This window comes from Chrysochloris asiatica, unplaced genomic scaffold, assembly GCF_000296735.1.
Source record: "Chrysochloris asiatica unplaced genomic scaffold, ChrAsi1.0 scaffold00001, whole genome shotgun sequence".
Lineage (NCBI taxonomy): Eukaryota > Metazoa > Chordata > Mammalia > Afrosoricida > Chrysochloridae > Chrysochloris > Chrysochloris asiatica.
Window position 1 is genome coordinate 40780963 of NW_006408519.1, and position 13327 is coordinate 40794289.

Below are 13327 nucleotides of genomic sequence, written 5' to 3' on the forward strand. Positions count from 1 at the left end.
GTCTGTGAGAGCCTGTGTACCCCAGGGCTTTCCACTTGGCCATCTTGCCTCTAACCGCCATAACCCTCCTCTCCACCACCGGCAGGCTATGGGCAGTACAACCTTGCTGGGTTTGCTTTATTTGGTGTAAATTTCATCTCAAATGGGAACTTTAACCCTTATAAAACCTAAAAGGAGCCTGGCAGCGTAGTGATCAAATGTGCAGATGCTAATTGAAAGGGCAATGGTTGGCACCCACCAGTGAGACAAAACCTGGTAGTCTGTTCCCAAGAAGATGTGCAGCCTTAGAATAATCCACCAGAGGGGCAGCAGAAAGCCTCATCTTTCTCTCACGGAACAGCTGGTAGTTTCGAACTGCCGATCTGGAGGTTAGCAGCCCGATTCGTAACCACTACGCTACCAGAGCTGGATATGGCTTCTTCAGGAATCACTGAGCTTCATGTTGGGGTCCTTGCTGGAGGAAGCTCCATTTGAAGACTCCCTCTACACTCTTGTTGTCCTGCCACACCCCAGCTTTCCTCCCCTCAGTGGGGGACCCTGATACTGAAGGCTGGGGCAGTGTGAGCATGTTGTACTGTGTACTCCATGCAAGGGGTGAGAAACTCCAACCTGGGGCACCAGCTCCCGAATCCTCGGCTTCTGCCTGCCGTGGGCATTCCCAGTGCAGGGACAGTGCTGGCAGACAAACTCCCCAGGGAGCAGGTGCTCTCTGGACATCATACTGCCTAGGTTCAGTGGCCCATGAACCTATGTTCTGGGGATGGTGGGGGGGCCCTCCCGAAGCCCCCGTTCCCAGGGCCTGCAAGCAGGATTCACAGGAGAGGTGTTGAAAGAACACAGGTGAGGAGGAGGAGTTCAGCTTTTCAGACCCCAGGATTCTGCTGAGGGCAAATGCAGACCTGCTGGTAATTTCTGCTGAGTTCCCATTGTTTTCTGGCGTCAGCAGCCGACCGGGTGCTAACTGCGTTCAAGTAATGCTTCTAAAGGTAATTTCATGCCCTGCTTTGGTGCTGATAAAGCATTATTAATTTGGGGACACTTTAACACCACTTCACTATGCCAACAGCTTAGCAACCTGGCTAATTATGAAGGGGAAACGAGGAAGGAGTTGACTAAAGAGACATTATGATAAAAAATAGTCTTTGTAAATGTTTTCATACCAGGAGGGACCCTGGGGTCCTTTATATGTCAGTTGAGGTAAGGTTCTGTGTAATCTTGTTAGTAAATGCAAAACAAAACAAAAAAAATTGTGCTTTTATTATAAACCACTGTTGTTGTTGTTCAGTGCTATCCAGTCAGTTTCAACTCAGCAATTCCCCGTACAATGGAGCAAAGTACTGCCTGGTCCTGCCCCATCCTCACAGTTGTTTCTAGGCTTGAGCCCTCCTTTGCACCTCTGTACCAATCCATCACCAGCAGCCGCTTGGTAAGCATGATGGGGCTGGTGGGACCCTCCCAAAACCCAGGTTCCCAATGACCAGCCAAGGGCCACCCTGCAAGCAGGATTTTCACAGGGTGGTCATCTCAGACCTGCTAAGTTGTCACCCAGCAGAGAATGTCCAGACCCAGGAAAAGATTTAACCTCCTGAGAAGCGAGGTGGCTCCTGCCAAGTCTGTCCTTAGCAGTGGCTGTGGAATCAGGCTGAGTCTTCGGGGAAACTGGGACTGTAAGTCATGAGGCCCACTTACATAAAGATGCATCCCCATCCCGACGCCGGGGAAGGTCTTTGGAATGCAGGAGAAGCGTCGTGGGTACTGAGTGCCTCATTGTCACATGTTGTGACACAAGATGTGTTTGAACAATTGCAAAATAAAGCAAGATGGAAAGTACTCACAAGACACGAAAACCCCAGTCACACTACCAGAAAGAACATGCCAGGGAGATCCAACCCGAAAGAGGACTTCAGGGGAAAACATCCATGGTGCCAGGCAGGTTTTATTTTGTATCTCAGAGCAAAACATCCCCAGTACCCTCAACTTGTTCCAAGAGGTTGTGCCTCCTCTTTAGGACTCCTCGAGTCAAACCTCACAGGGCCAGCCTACGATGAAGTAGGTACTCACTCCATCGCCCCTGGAGCTAGATCCCTGGAAGATGGAGCTGACAATTCTCATCAACTACAAGACAAGAGTTGGGGTTGACTGTTTCTATAGAGAGTTCTGGAGCTTCCAAGGAAATAGCGCCATTGGTATCGCATTGGGAGGAACATAACTCAAGGAAGGAGAGGGCTAGAGAGTCCTGAAGGAGTGAGCATGCATTTAGGGCACTCCTCAAGCCCTACGGCACCATGCCTTGTGCCTTGAATGGAAGTCAAGTGGTCAGATGCGGCCCAGTTCCAGAGGAAACGGTCACTCAGTAGGAAGAGGATGAGAACCAGGAAAGTGGAGCCTGCCATGACTCCTTATACTGAGCTGTAGCTCAGGAGATACCGAGTGAAGAAAGATATCAGCTGGGCAAGCAGAAGTTAATCTCTCATAAAAGATGGCATCAGACAAAATGAAAGGAACATTAATTAGGGGCGAGAAGTACAAAAGAACAGCTCATTGTAAGTAGTCTTGGCTTCCAGAGTGGCAGACACATTGGACTGACAGGAGTCAGCAGCAGGCTGGATAGCACTTTCCATTCAAATGTGCCAGGCAAGTGGCGGCAGGCTGCCAATGGTGACAGACAGGCATAGCGTGGTACAGCCCAGCTGTCAAATGGAGGGTGGCCTTCCCATGCACAGGGAAGGGTGACACATTCAGCCAGGCCCTGGGGTCTTGAGCCACACTCATACCTCCCGTGACTGCCATCGTCTTCTGTTGACACTCATGTGCAAGGGGATCCTGCTGTCGGGTCCTGAGAGGTAGCCTGGAGTGAAAGGCGTAGACGTGCACAGTTGTGCTGGGGACAGCAGGGCGTGATGAGAAGTGACAGTGAAGGGTCACGCCATGCTGCTCCAGAGAAACCTGAGACAAGAAGCAGGAGAGACACGTGTGGAACACACAGGGGCTGGGCATGGGGAACAGGAGGTGACAACACCCAGTGCGATTCTCCTTCACCTGAGGAACAGCAGCTACTGTGAGTAGACCTGTGTTCCCTCCAAAGACATGCTCAAGCCCTTACCCCAGGCACCTGTGAATGTGACCTTTGAAAACAGGGTCTCGGCAGATGTCATCAAATTAAGATGAGGCCATGCTGGAGTAAAATGAGTCTAGATCTAATGTGGGAATCCTGGTGTGGCGCTGCAGGATAAGCACTGACCCAAAAGCTTGGTTTGAACTGCAAGGTTGACGGTCAAACTCACCAGCGGCTCCTCGGAAACCCTATACAGGGTGGCTATGGGTCGGATGGGTCAAACCCATCAGTCACTCCTTAGAAGCCCTATACAGATCACTAAGAGTCGGAACCAACTTGAAGGCACTTAACAACAACAATCTACCATGACCAGCATCCTTATATGCAGAGGGACAAACAGACACAAAGGGAAGGAGGCCACATGAAGACAGAGGCCACCAAAAGATAGAGGAGGCATGGAAGGGTCCTCACCTCGAGGTTTCAGAGGGGACCTGGCCCTACTAGCACCTTGATTTTAGACTTCCTGGGGGCCTTGATAACTAGTAGTACAATTCTCACCTTCCAAGCAGGTGACCCAGGTTTGGTTCCTGAACAACACAGCTCATGTACAGCCACCACCACGTTACTAGGATGTTGAACAGGCTTCAAAGAAACTTCCAGTGATGATGGACTAGGAAGAAAAGTCTGGTGATCTACTTCCAAAAATCACCAACGAAACCCCTCTGTGTCTGTATCACTTGTCGTGTATAGGGTTGCCATGAGTTGGAGATGATTCCATGACTGTTAACATTAACAACAACTTCCAGAACTCTCAGAGGATAGGTTTCTGTTGCTTTAAGCTACCCATTTTGTGTAACTTGTTACAGCAGCCATAGAAAACGATGACAAGGGCTAAAGGCCCTTCATGCCTTGGTTGTGGAGATTCAAGACTTTCTTGGCGAAGGAGATGTGCAGAGGCAGGGAGGGAGGAGGACCACAGAGGTTTGTAAAGAGTAGCCAGAGCACCAGATTCTGGACTCCCAGTTAGTAGCAGTGTGATCTTCTTGTTGAAGGCTCCTCCTGTGGGATGGGATCAAAACACGATGCATTTCTGTCCTCCACTGTGTCTTCACTTTTTCTCCGGTGGGGTGGACTTTCCCTGGCCTGGAGGAAGGTTTAAGCGGATCCTGTGGTGCTTATTCTCATTCTTGGCTAACAGCTTCAGCCACAGAATCACATTCTCAGTCTCCATTGTGCCATGAGATTGTCCACTATCATAGTCAAAGCCTTAGCATTGAATCTTCTCTCCTCCCGCTTCCGCCCATGCCCCTCTCTGGATACTGAGGTTGGAAACTTGTGATGGGAATGGGAGGAGGAGGATGTTCTTCTCCTTCTCCTGCTCACCTGCCCTCCACAGCAGTCTTGGAGCTCTAGCTCTTTCCTCCTATAGGAGGACCGGAGGGGACGAAACTCCAAGGATAGTGTCCTGGCTCCTCCCATTGCCTGAAGACAGTCTTCTGCTGTCTTCACATGCTGGGCATCCCACACTATCTTGGCCTCTAAGGACCCAGTGGCCAGTTCCTTTGTCCGTAGCTTCTGCTTGGGGTTGGCCAGTGAGAAGCTCTATCAGAGACTGACAGGAAGGAGGAGAGCAAGGCTGATATGCTGATTTTGCAGTTCCCTCTCGATGGAGAGCTCCAGGTGGACTGGAGCTGGGAGGAAGCTCCCAGATACTGTCAGTTGCCGATTGCATGGAGGTGTCTCTCTGGGCCCTAGTACCACATCCTTCCCCGACTTGTACCTTCAAGTTCAAGGCTGGAACTGCCAAGACCTTGACTAGTACAAATAAATTAGTCCTTATATGCAAGGATGTATTACCCAATAAGCAAAGTGCTTGCTTACTAATTTGTAGTGAACCATTTCTTTTTGTTGTTTTTTAAAAACCATATCAAAGATACTGCTTCGAGGTTTGGCTGGCATCTGTCTCCCAACCCTCAGCACCTTCCCACAGAATCCAAGCCTCTTTTAAAATTTACAACCCCACGTTGGTTTGGAGTCTTGGTGTGGCACTGTGGGTTAATGCACTTGACTGCAAGGTAGATTGGAACTGCAAGGTTGGTGATTCAGGCTCATCAGTCACTCCTCGGAAAACCCTATACAGGGTTGCTATGAGTCGGAACCAACTCAACGGCACTTAACAACAACAACAACAAGGCTGGAGTACCCAGCAAGCAGGAGCAGCAAGGGCTGACTTGTGCTTACTTACTAATCTAGAGTGGACCGTTTTGCATGTTTTTTCACTACATCATGTGAAATTATTCACTTCAGATTAAATAGTAAGCACAAGTAAACCTACGCTTACCTAGTTTATTGGTTCATCCACCCCTGCTTACATGGTTTGGTCAGGCTTCCTGCTATTGGATTTGGTTGAAGCTGACTTTTCTCCCCCTTGAGGCACTTCCATTGACTCTTCAGAGTTGACTTTTTAAAGGTTTCCCGTTTGCCTTTCTCTCCCATATCCATTCCCTGGACCTGGGGTATCCTCTGAGGTTCCTTTGTCAGCCTGGAACACCTGCCAGCACACCTCCAGTGTCTCCCCTCTGGTCTTTTCACCTTTCAGGCAATCCGTCAGCACCCAGAGGACCCCCAGGTGGTTCCTTCGTGTGTGCTGATCCATCCCTTAACCCAGCCAGTTTGGGGGAAGATGCACTTCTTCCATCCCACAATGCCCTTCTCCCACCCTCTGAATTCACTACACAGAGTCAGACTTCAGCCTACTAGTGGTTTCAGATTTCCTGGGCATGTCAGGTACCCGCATATGTGTCTGCCAATTTCAGGGAACTCTTCCCCTTAGGAGACCCCTTGAGGAACTTCTTACTAAGCTGGAACCAACAAAGCAGGAACGCTTAAATGGAGGTGGGACTCATAGAAAGAAGACATCTCACTACAAAGGTCATCTTTCTTAGTTCTCCTTCCAAATCTCTCAAGAGTCTGCTGGGACTTCTGACTGAAATGTCTCCAGGTAGCACGTCCAGCATGGCAGTTTCAGGGCTGTGGGGCTTTTTACATGGACACTAGATTTCTCCAGAGCAAGTGTCCCAAGAGAACCAAGCAGCAGATGTATGACCTCCTCTGATCCAGCCTTAATAACCACGCAACATCACTTCATCTTCATCCTATGGGTCAAAGCCAATCACTGAAGTTAGGCCAGATTCAAGACTAGAGGGCAGATCCCACCATATGATGATGGGCAGAGTGTCAAATAATTTGAAGTCATGTTTTAAGACCATGACTAGTATGGCCATAGTAGAAAATAGCATGGGACCCCTTCCTTACATGGCAGCCAGCCACCTGGTGGCAGGTTGATTGTGTTGGAACATTTCCATCATGGAAAGGGTAGTGCTTTGTTCTCATTGAAATATACACTCATTCTGAATAGGAATCTGCCTGTCTTCCCTCCCACGCCTCTGCCAAAAACACCATCTGTGGACTTTTATAATGCCATATTCACCACCATAGTATTTCAAACAATGTCATCTCGGACCAGCAAACTTATTTTATCACAAATAAAGTCTGCCAATGAAATAATGCTTATGGAATTCACTAGCCTTATCGTGTTCTCCAGGAGTCCTGGTATAGTGCTGTAGGATAAACACTGGACTGCAAGGCTGGTTTACATTGCAAGGTCTGTGGTTCAAATCCACCAGTCACTCCTCGGAAACCCTATGAAGAGCACTATGAGTAGGAACCAACTCGACAGCAGTGAACAACAACAACATCATGTTCTCCATCTCTTTGGAGCTGCTGATCTGATAGAACAATAGAATTGCCTTTTGAAGACTCAACCACAGTGCCAACAGGTTAATAATAATCTGAATGGATGGGTGATACTCTCTAGCCTATAGTATGTTCTATGACTCTGCCCAGAGCGAATATTCATAGATCAAAGGGTCAAAGTGGGAGGAAGGCCTTAGTGATTGACTAGCCAAAGTTTTACTTGCTGTTCCTGAAACTTTGTGCTCTGCTGATTTAAAGACATTGGTTCCAAAGACAAGAGTGTTGCCATTAGGGGACACCACAAGGCTGCCTTTTGACTGGAAGTCTAGACCAACTTTGTACCAGTGAGCCAATGGGCAAAGAAGGAAGTAACTGTACTGGCTTGGGTGTGATCTTCACAGGAAAACTGGATGGTTGTTATTCACAGTAGGCTGTTGGAGGTCACAGTAAGGCAAAATAGATGGAAAATGCAGACAATTCTAGGGACATCTCTTAGTACTTCTATATTCTTGAGAACTTAAATGGAAAGAGAACTAATTCAACACATGCAGGACTTCAAATGGCACAGAATCTCAGGATTGAAGGTTGGGTCACCTCACCACAAGGAACTATGACCAGCTGAGGTACTTGCTGGGGTTAAATGTAATGTAGAATAAGTAGAAGAAAGAAGCTATAAATACTGGTAACCAACTCCAATCACATGACCAGTGGCAAGAACAAGGATTATACCAGTGATATTTCTTTTTGGCCTTAATTTTAACATCTTTGTGTATAAATCTGTCTTTCTCTGTCTCTGTCTCTCTCTATATATGTATGTGTGTGTGTGTGAGTATACATTATACACAAACACACACATTTGTTTTCCTTCTCCCATTCTAAAATAAGATATCTCAACATTCAACTTAAAGCATATTAAAGAGGAATGTGACTTCTCTAGAAGAGGAATTGGTCGTCACCCCAACAAGGTTACAGATGGCACCTTGTGTATGCTTTTGGGAGAGAAGGATAGTGTGTTTTCAGTTGTTTAGGGATAATTTCATCAGGTTAGTCAGAAGTATACGTTTTCTTTGGTTTTGTTTGTAAGCTAAGTATTGTTAAGTGCCATCAAGTCAGTTCTGACTCATAGTGATCCTTTATAGGGTTTCTGATGAGCAACTGGTGAGTTTGAACTGCTGACCTTGTGATTAGCAGTCCAGGGAGTTATTTTACAGCCCCAAACTAGGACTCCAATTTAAATATGTTGTTGTTGTTCAGTGCCATTCAGTTGGTTCCGACTCACAGTGACCCTGAAAAGGGTTTCCGGGGAGCATCTGGTGAGTTTGAACCACTGACTTTGAGCTTCAAACTGATCTTGCAGTCCAGTGCATTAACCCACAGCGCCACACCAGGACTCTAGTTTCTGGGTAGGGTTCATCAGAAGAAGGACTTGCGTGAGGTTTGGAAAGTGGAACTGAAGCAGGATGTGGTACACTCAGGTAGCTGTTGTTGTCAGTTACCAGATATGGGAGTGCCCAGCTCGCCCTTGCTGTCCTCCACTCTGCATCTGCTCAACCTTCCTACTGCAGGTCTGAGGACCAAAGTGGCTCTGGCCCACCTACCAGGAGCATTGTCAGGGATCTAACAGGCAGCAGCTACACAGGGCCAGTGGTTTCCCCAAAGCTGCTAATTCCCACAGACCTGGTCACATGCTCCCCTGGCACTGTCCCTTCAGCACCATGGTGAGCCCGGCTTCTCCGATTCTGATGTGACCATTGGCACCTGTGCTTCAGGAAGACAGACGAGTCTTCTTCCTGCAAGCTGACCCTCTCTCTCCTTTCTAGAACTTCACTTCGCCAGCTTCTCCCACATTTACACGAAGGCATTTCTTAACCTCAGTTGGGTATTCCAGTCGAACTCTGGTGGTGCAGCAGTTAAGCACTTGACTGCTAACTGAAAAGTTGGCGGTTTGAACCCAGCAGCCACTCTGTGAGAGAAAGAAGAGGCAGTCTGCTTCCTTAAAGATTACAGCCTTGAAAACACGATGCGGCAGTTCTCCGTCCTGTAGGGTCTCTTTGAGTCAGAATCCCCTCAGCGGCCCTCTGGTATCCCCATCACGTTTACATAGCAGTTTCCCCAGTGGAACCCTGACTATTCGTTTAGCTCTCTTCTAAAATGTTGGCATATCTCAAAGGCTTCCCTAGCATCCCTATCTGAAAAGACATCCCATTACTTTTGATCCCTTTACTGTACTCAACTTCCCTTCACAGCTTTTACTGTCCTTCTGGCATAGTGTCCAAGGATCTCTGGTAGCGTAGTGGTTACGAATCAGGCTGTGAACCGCAAGGTCAGCAGTTCAAAACTACCAGCTGTTTCGTGGAAGAAAGATGAGGCTTTCTGCTCCTGTAAAGATTTACAGCCTTGGAAACTCTGTCCAGGCTTGCTATGAGTCCCAAGGGGGCTTCAAAAAGTACCCAGAAAAAATTCCATCATCTTTTAATTCAATTTTCCACGAACTTCTTGTAGCCTCCTCATAGATTCATATGCTTAATTGTTTTTTAAATATCAGTGAATTCCTAATGAATTCACTAGCAGCCCTGGTGCTGTCGTACTTACGTGCTCAGCTGCGAACTGAAAGGTCAGTGGTTTGAACCCAACAGCTGCTTCTTGGAAGAACAATAGATGAGAACGCCCTGTGGGACAATTCTCTGTCCTGTGGGGTTGCTATGAGTTGTAACCAACTCGATGACAATGGGTTAGAGGGGGGCCTAGCATTTAGTAGTTACTCACTATGTGTTTGTTGGATGATGTTGAATGCTGAATTTGGAGAAGGCTTATTCAATGCTGGTATATTGTAATCAGAGTAACAATAATATTTCCTACAAAATTTATATCAGTAGAAGTCACACTCGATTTGTTAGAAGTGGGTTTGGTTTTGGCTATATATGAAATACTTTAAAATGGTCTAGAGAAAGAAGAGGGACAGTATTATGGATTGAACTGTGAATATATGCTGTAAATCCTAACCTCTATATCTGTATTTGTAATCCCTCTTGAGAATAGGGATTTTTTTTTTGCTATAGTAATGAGGTCCTATTGGTATAGGGTGAATCTTAAACTCAATCACATTTGAGATAATACAAAGAGCTGATTAGATACAGAAGCAAAGAAGCACAAGACAGTTACCATGCCACACGAAGACTGCAAAGGACTCTAGGAATATAAGCTGAAATGAGTCAAGGACCTTACCCCAGAATTTACAGAGATAAATGCCCTTCCCTAGAACTGACACCTGAATGTAGACAGTTAGCCTCCTGAACTGTGAGAATGATGTAGAACCAGGCAATGTTTGTTCTGCAGTAAGCGGGGTTACCATGAGTCAGGAAACAGGATGGCACCTAGTACCAACAATAAACTGAGAAAATGAATTTCTGTTCACTAAAGTCACTCAGCTGTGGTACTTGTGTTTTAGTGACACTAGCTAAGTAGGGAACAGCAATGTCAAAAAGTGTGAAGAAGGAAGTACAATAGGAAGAGTAGGCTGGGAAGGAAGAAGAAGAGGAGAAGGGAGGAGAGAAGAGTGAAGACATGGGTAAAGAATGAAAGGAAGAGCGGGAGGGAGAGGAAGACATGTAGCAGGATAAAGAGGGAACAGCAAACGTATAAGAGATGCTGTATAAGGCACTTGATGTAGTTTATCTTGAGACAAACTATGAAGTATTACTCTTTAGTTACAGACAAATCCACTAAGGCTCAGAGAGATTGAAGGATTTACTGAAGATCTTTATAAAGTGATTGAGCTGGAATCCATTTTCAGGGTATTTAATTTCAAAACTGGTATCACTGCGATTATACCATGTCACCAGAGAAAGCAAACACACTTAGTGGAGAAGAGTGAAACGGTGTTTAGAATCATATTAAAGCATTTCCAGCAGATCTGAAAGCAGTTTTAACTTCTGGGCTTGACCAATTTTCTCAGATTTCAACTCAATTCATGATTTTTATCTGTGACCTATTGTGTAATCTATTGCACAAGCAGAACGTACTGTGTTTTATAATAAATGCTTTGTGTAGTACTTGTATGATTTATTGAACATTTTCACTAATCAACTTTGTTATAGACACATGACAATAATCATCTATCTCAGGTATGCATGTAAATTTTAAACTAAGAGTAGTGCATACAAACTAGGAGAGGTAAAACACTGGAATAGTAACACTGATAAATAACTCTGTTTACCCCGATATGCACATGCTCTGTACTGAGTTAAACTGGGTCTGGTTGGCCACAGCCAATGGCAATGTAGCCTGCTGTTTCAAATCAGTGGAGGCACGTCAGGGTTATCTTCAAAATCTTGATCTTCATTACTTGGTATATTTTGGGGTTCAGCTGCAACTCTTCTAGGTGAGTGTGTTTTCTCTTGGACAATGTTAGCCACATCAGGAAATGAATGCTTGCTGGGGTCTACTTCTAGCTTCTCAATTTGGTCGCTTCTGCAATGACAATGACAAGTGGAAAGGGCAAGTACTAGGACATTGTTTAAGATTAAGTTTCAAATACATTCAACTCATTCATTCATTTTTCAACAGACACTGTCAGGTGTTCTACCAGGAGCAGACTAGACAGTATGTGACACTGGCCTTTGTTCCAAGTACCTTTGAGCCTGTAGAAACACGATTCTGACATCTGAAGAAATTAAATGCTAGTAAAGTATTGCAGGACTGCACTGATCCATAGGCAGCGAGAGGAGAGGTCACCTGGGGGATCTGCTTACCAAGGGATATTTTTGATAATGGAAATGACACAGCTGGCAAAACCCCATAGCAAGGATCAATCTTAGATTTGTTCTAGATAGTTCTTATAACTCAAGGCAACTAATCAGGCCCTAGGGACCTGTTGTTTCAGACAATCCAACCAGCCATGGTTTGGCAGAGGCGTTTATTCTCCAGGATTAGGTGCATGGAACAGCTTATTCCACCAACTCCCCTCATGCAAGAACTGTTTCTGTTGCCCTCTCCCACTTCTCCCAGTAACAGCAAGAATGAGCAGAATGAGGAACAACTCCAGTTGCCAAAGATTCCCATTATCATAGCCATTTGGAGGCCCTTGTAGCTAATATAAGTACTGAGACAGTTTCTTGGTGATTCTGATGCACTATGACTGGCCCTTGGCTCAATAATCTATTTTTACATAAAGTACCCCCTGCCTAATTTTAATGTTCAAATTATTTTAGAACCACTATACCATTCATTCACAGACTCATTCAACACAAATATATGACGTTCCATTCCATCCCTAAACCCTGTCAGTTTGTTAAACTGTGGTGGTTTGTATCTTGCTATGATACTGGAAGCTATGCAACTGGGATTTCAAATACCAGCAAGGCCACCCATGGGGTCAGATTTCAGTGTAGCTTCCAGAGTAAGCCAGACTAGGATAAAAGGTTTAGCTGTTTACTTGTGCAAATTAGTCAAAGAAAACCCTATGGCTTACGAGAGAACACTGTCTGGTTCCATTGCTTTGAACATGCTATTAGTTGGGATCAATAATGAGAGGAGAAGCTAGTGTTTCATCCTGACCATGATGCAACATCTTCATCATCCCCTGCTACCAAGGCAGAGAGCTTCAGGGAGGTGGACTGGTACAGTAGCTGCAATGAACTCTGACTTGTTGGTGATAGAGAGGCTGATGCCGGACCACACAACCTTGGGTTTTGTTGACATAAGGTCTCTAAAACTCTTCCTGAGTTGTATATATGTCATTCCATTGTCATCTTGCCTACGTGGTTTCTACTGAGAAATTAGAGCTTAATCTTCTCAGTTCTCCTTGGTAGGTAATTTTTCATTGTTCCTGAACTGCTCTCAGGATTCTTTCCTTGTCTTTATTTAGTATTTATTTATATTAAATAAATGTTTTATTGTGAATTGTGTGATAGTCTACATGGGAGAACATTAGTTTTACATTCATTCTGTCATCTCTCATTTCATTGGCATTTTTACCATCCTGTCCATGCATCCTCACTCAACCAAAGGGTGTACCCTGTAATCCTGTATCCCCCCACCACAGTCCTCAGCCCCTTTCCCTTTCCGGATCCCAAGTCCCCAGCCACTCCATCTCTTGACGTCGTCTTCTCTGCCTCCATCTCAGGCCTCACTGCTTCTCTGGGTAGGATCCCGCTCTCCGCTTTTCTCCATTGGTGGTCCTAGGGTCCTCCACTCCTAGACTGAAAAGTTAATCACTTTCCTCCTTGCTACAAAATGTCCACCTTTATATTTCCAACCCTCACAATCAGTCCTGATAACAATTATTCACTATTGCATCACAAGAGATCCATCTATATTTCGTTTCATCAGCCCTTCCTGGACAGGCTGGATACTATTCACTGGAGACTCTACCTTCCTCCACGCCCTTTGGATCTAGGTTCCCTCTTGAAAGCTTGTAAGCCTAAGCCAGTCACTTCTTACCTTTGTATCCCTCCCCCCATTTTGGGTAGCCAATGTCCAAGTTGCCCATCCCTGTCTACCCTTTGTGTGGAGGGG

The 13327-nt window shown here is 45.8% G+C and overlaps 1 protein-coding gene across 1 annotated transcript in view; it reads right to left on the bottom strand.

The window, feature by feature from the left end:
• Nucleotides 1–11103: 11103 nt before the first annotated feature.
• LRRC6 (leucine rich repeat containing 6) overlaps nt 11104–13327 on the bottom strand; it is a 129714-nt gene continuing 127490 nt past the window's right edge. The window contains exon 13 of the mRNA XM_006830843.1: nt 11104–11281. Within this exon, the coding sequence (XP_006830906.1) occupies nt 11104–11281 (178 nt within the window). The remainder of the gene's footprint in view (nt 11282–13327) is intronic.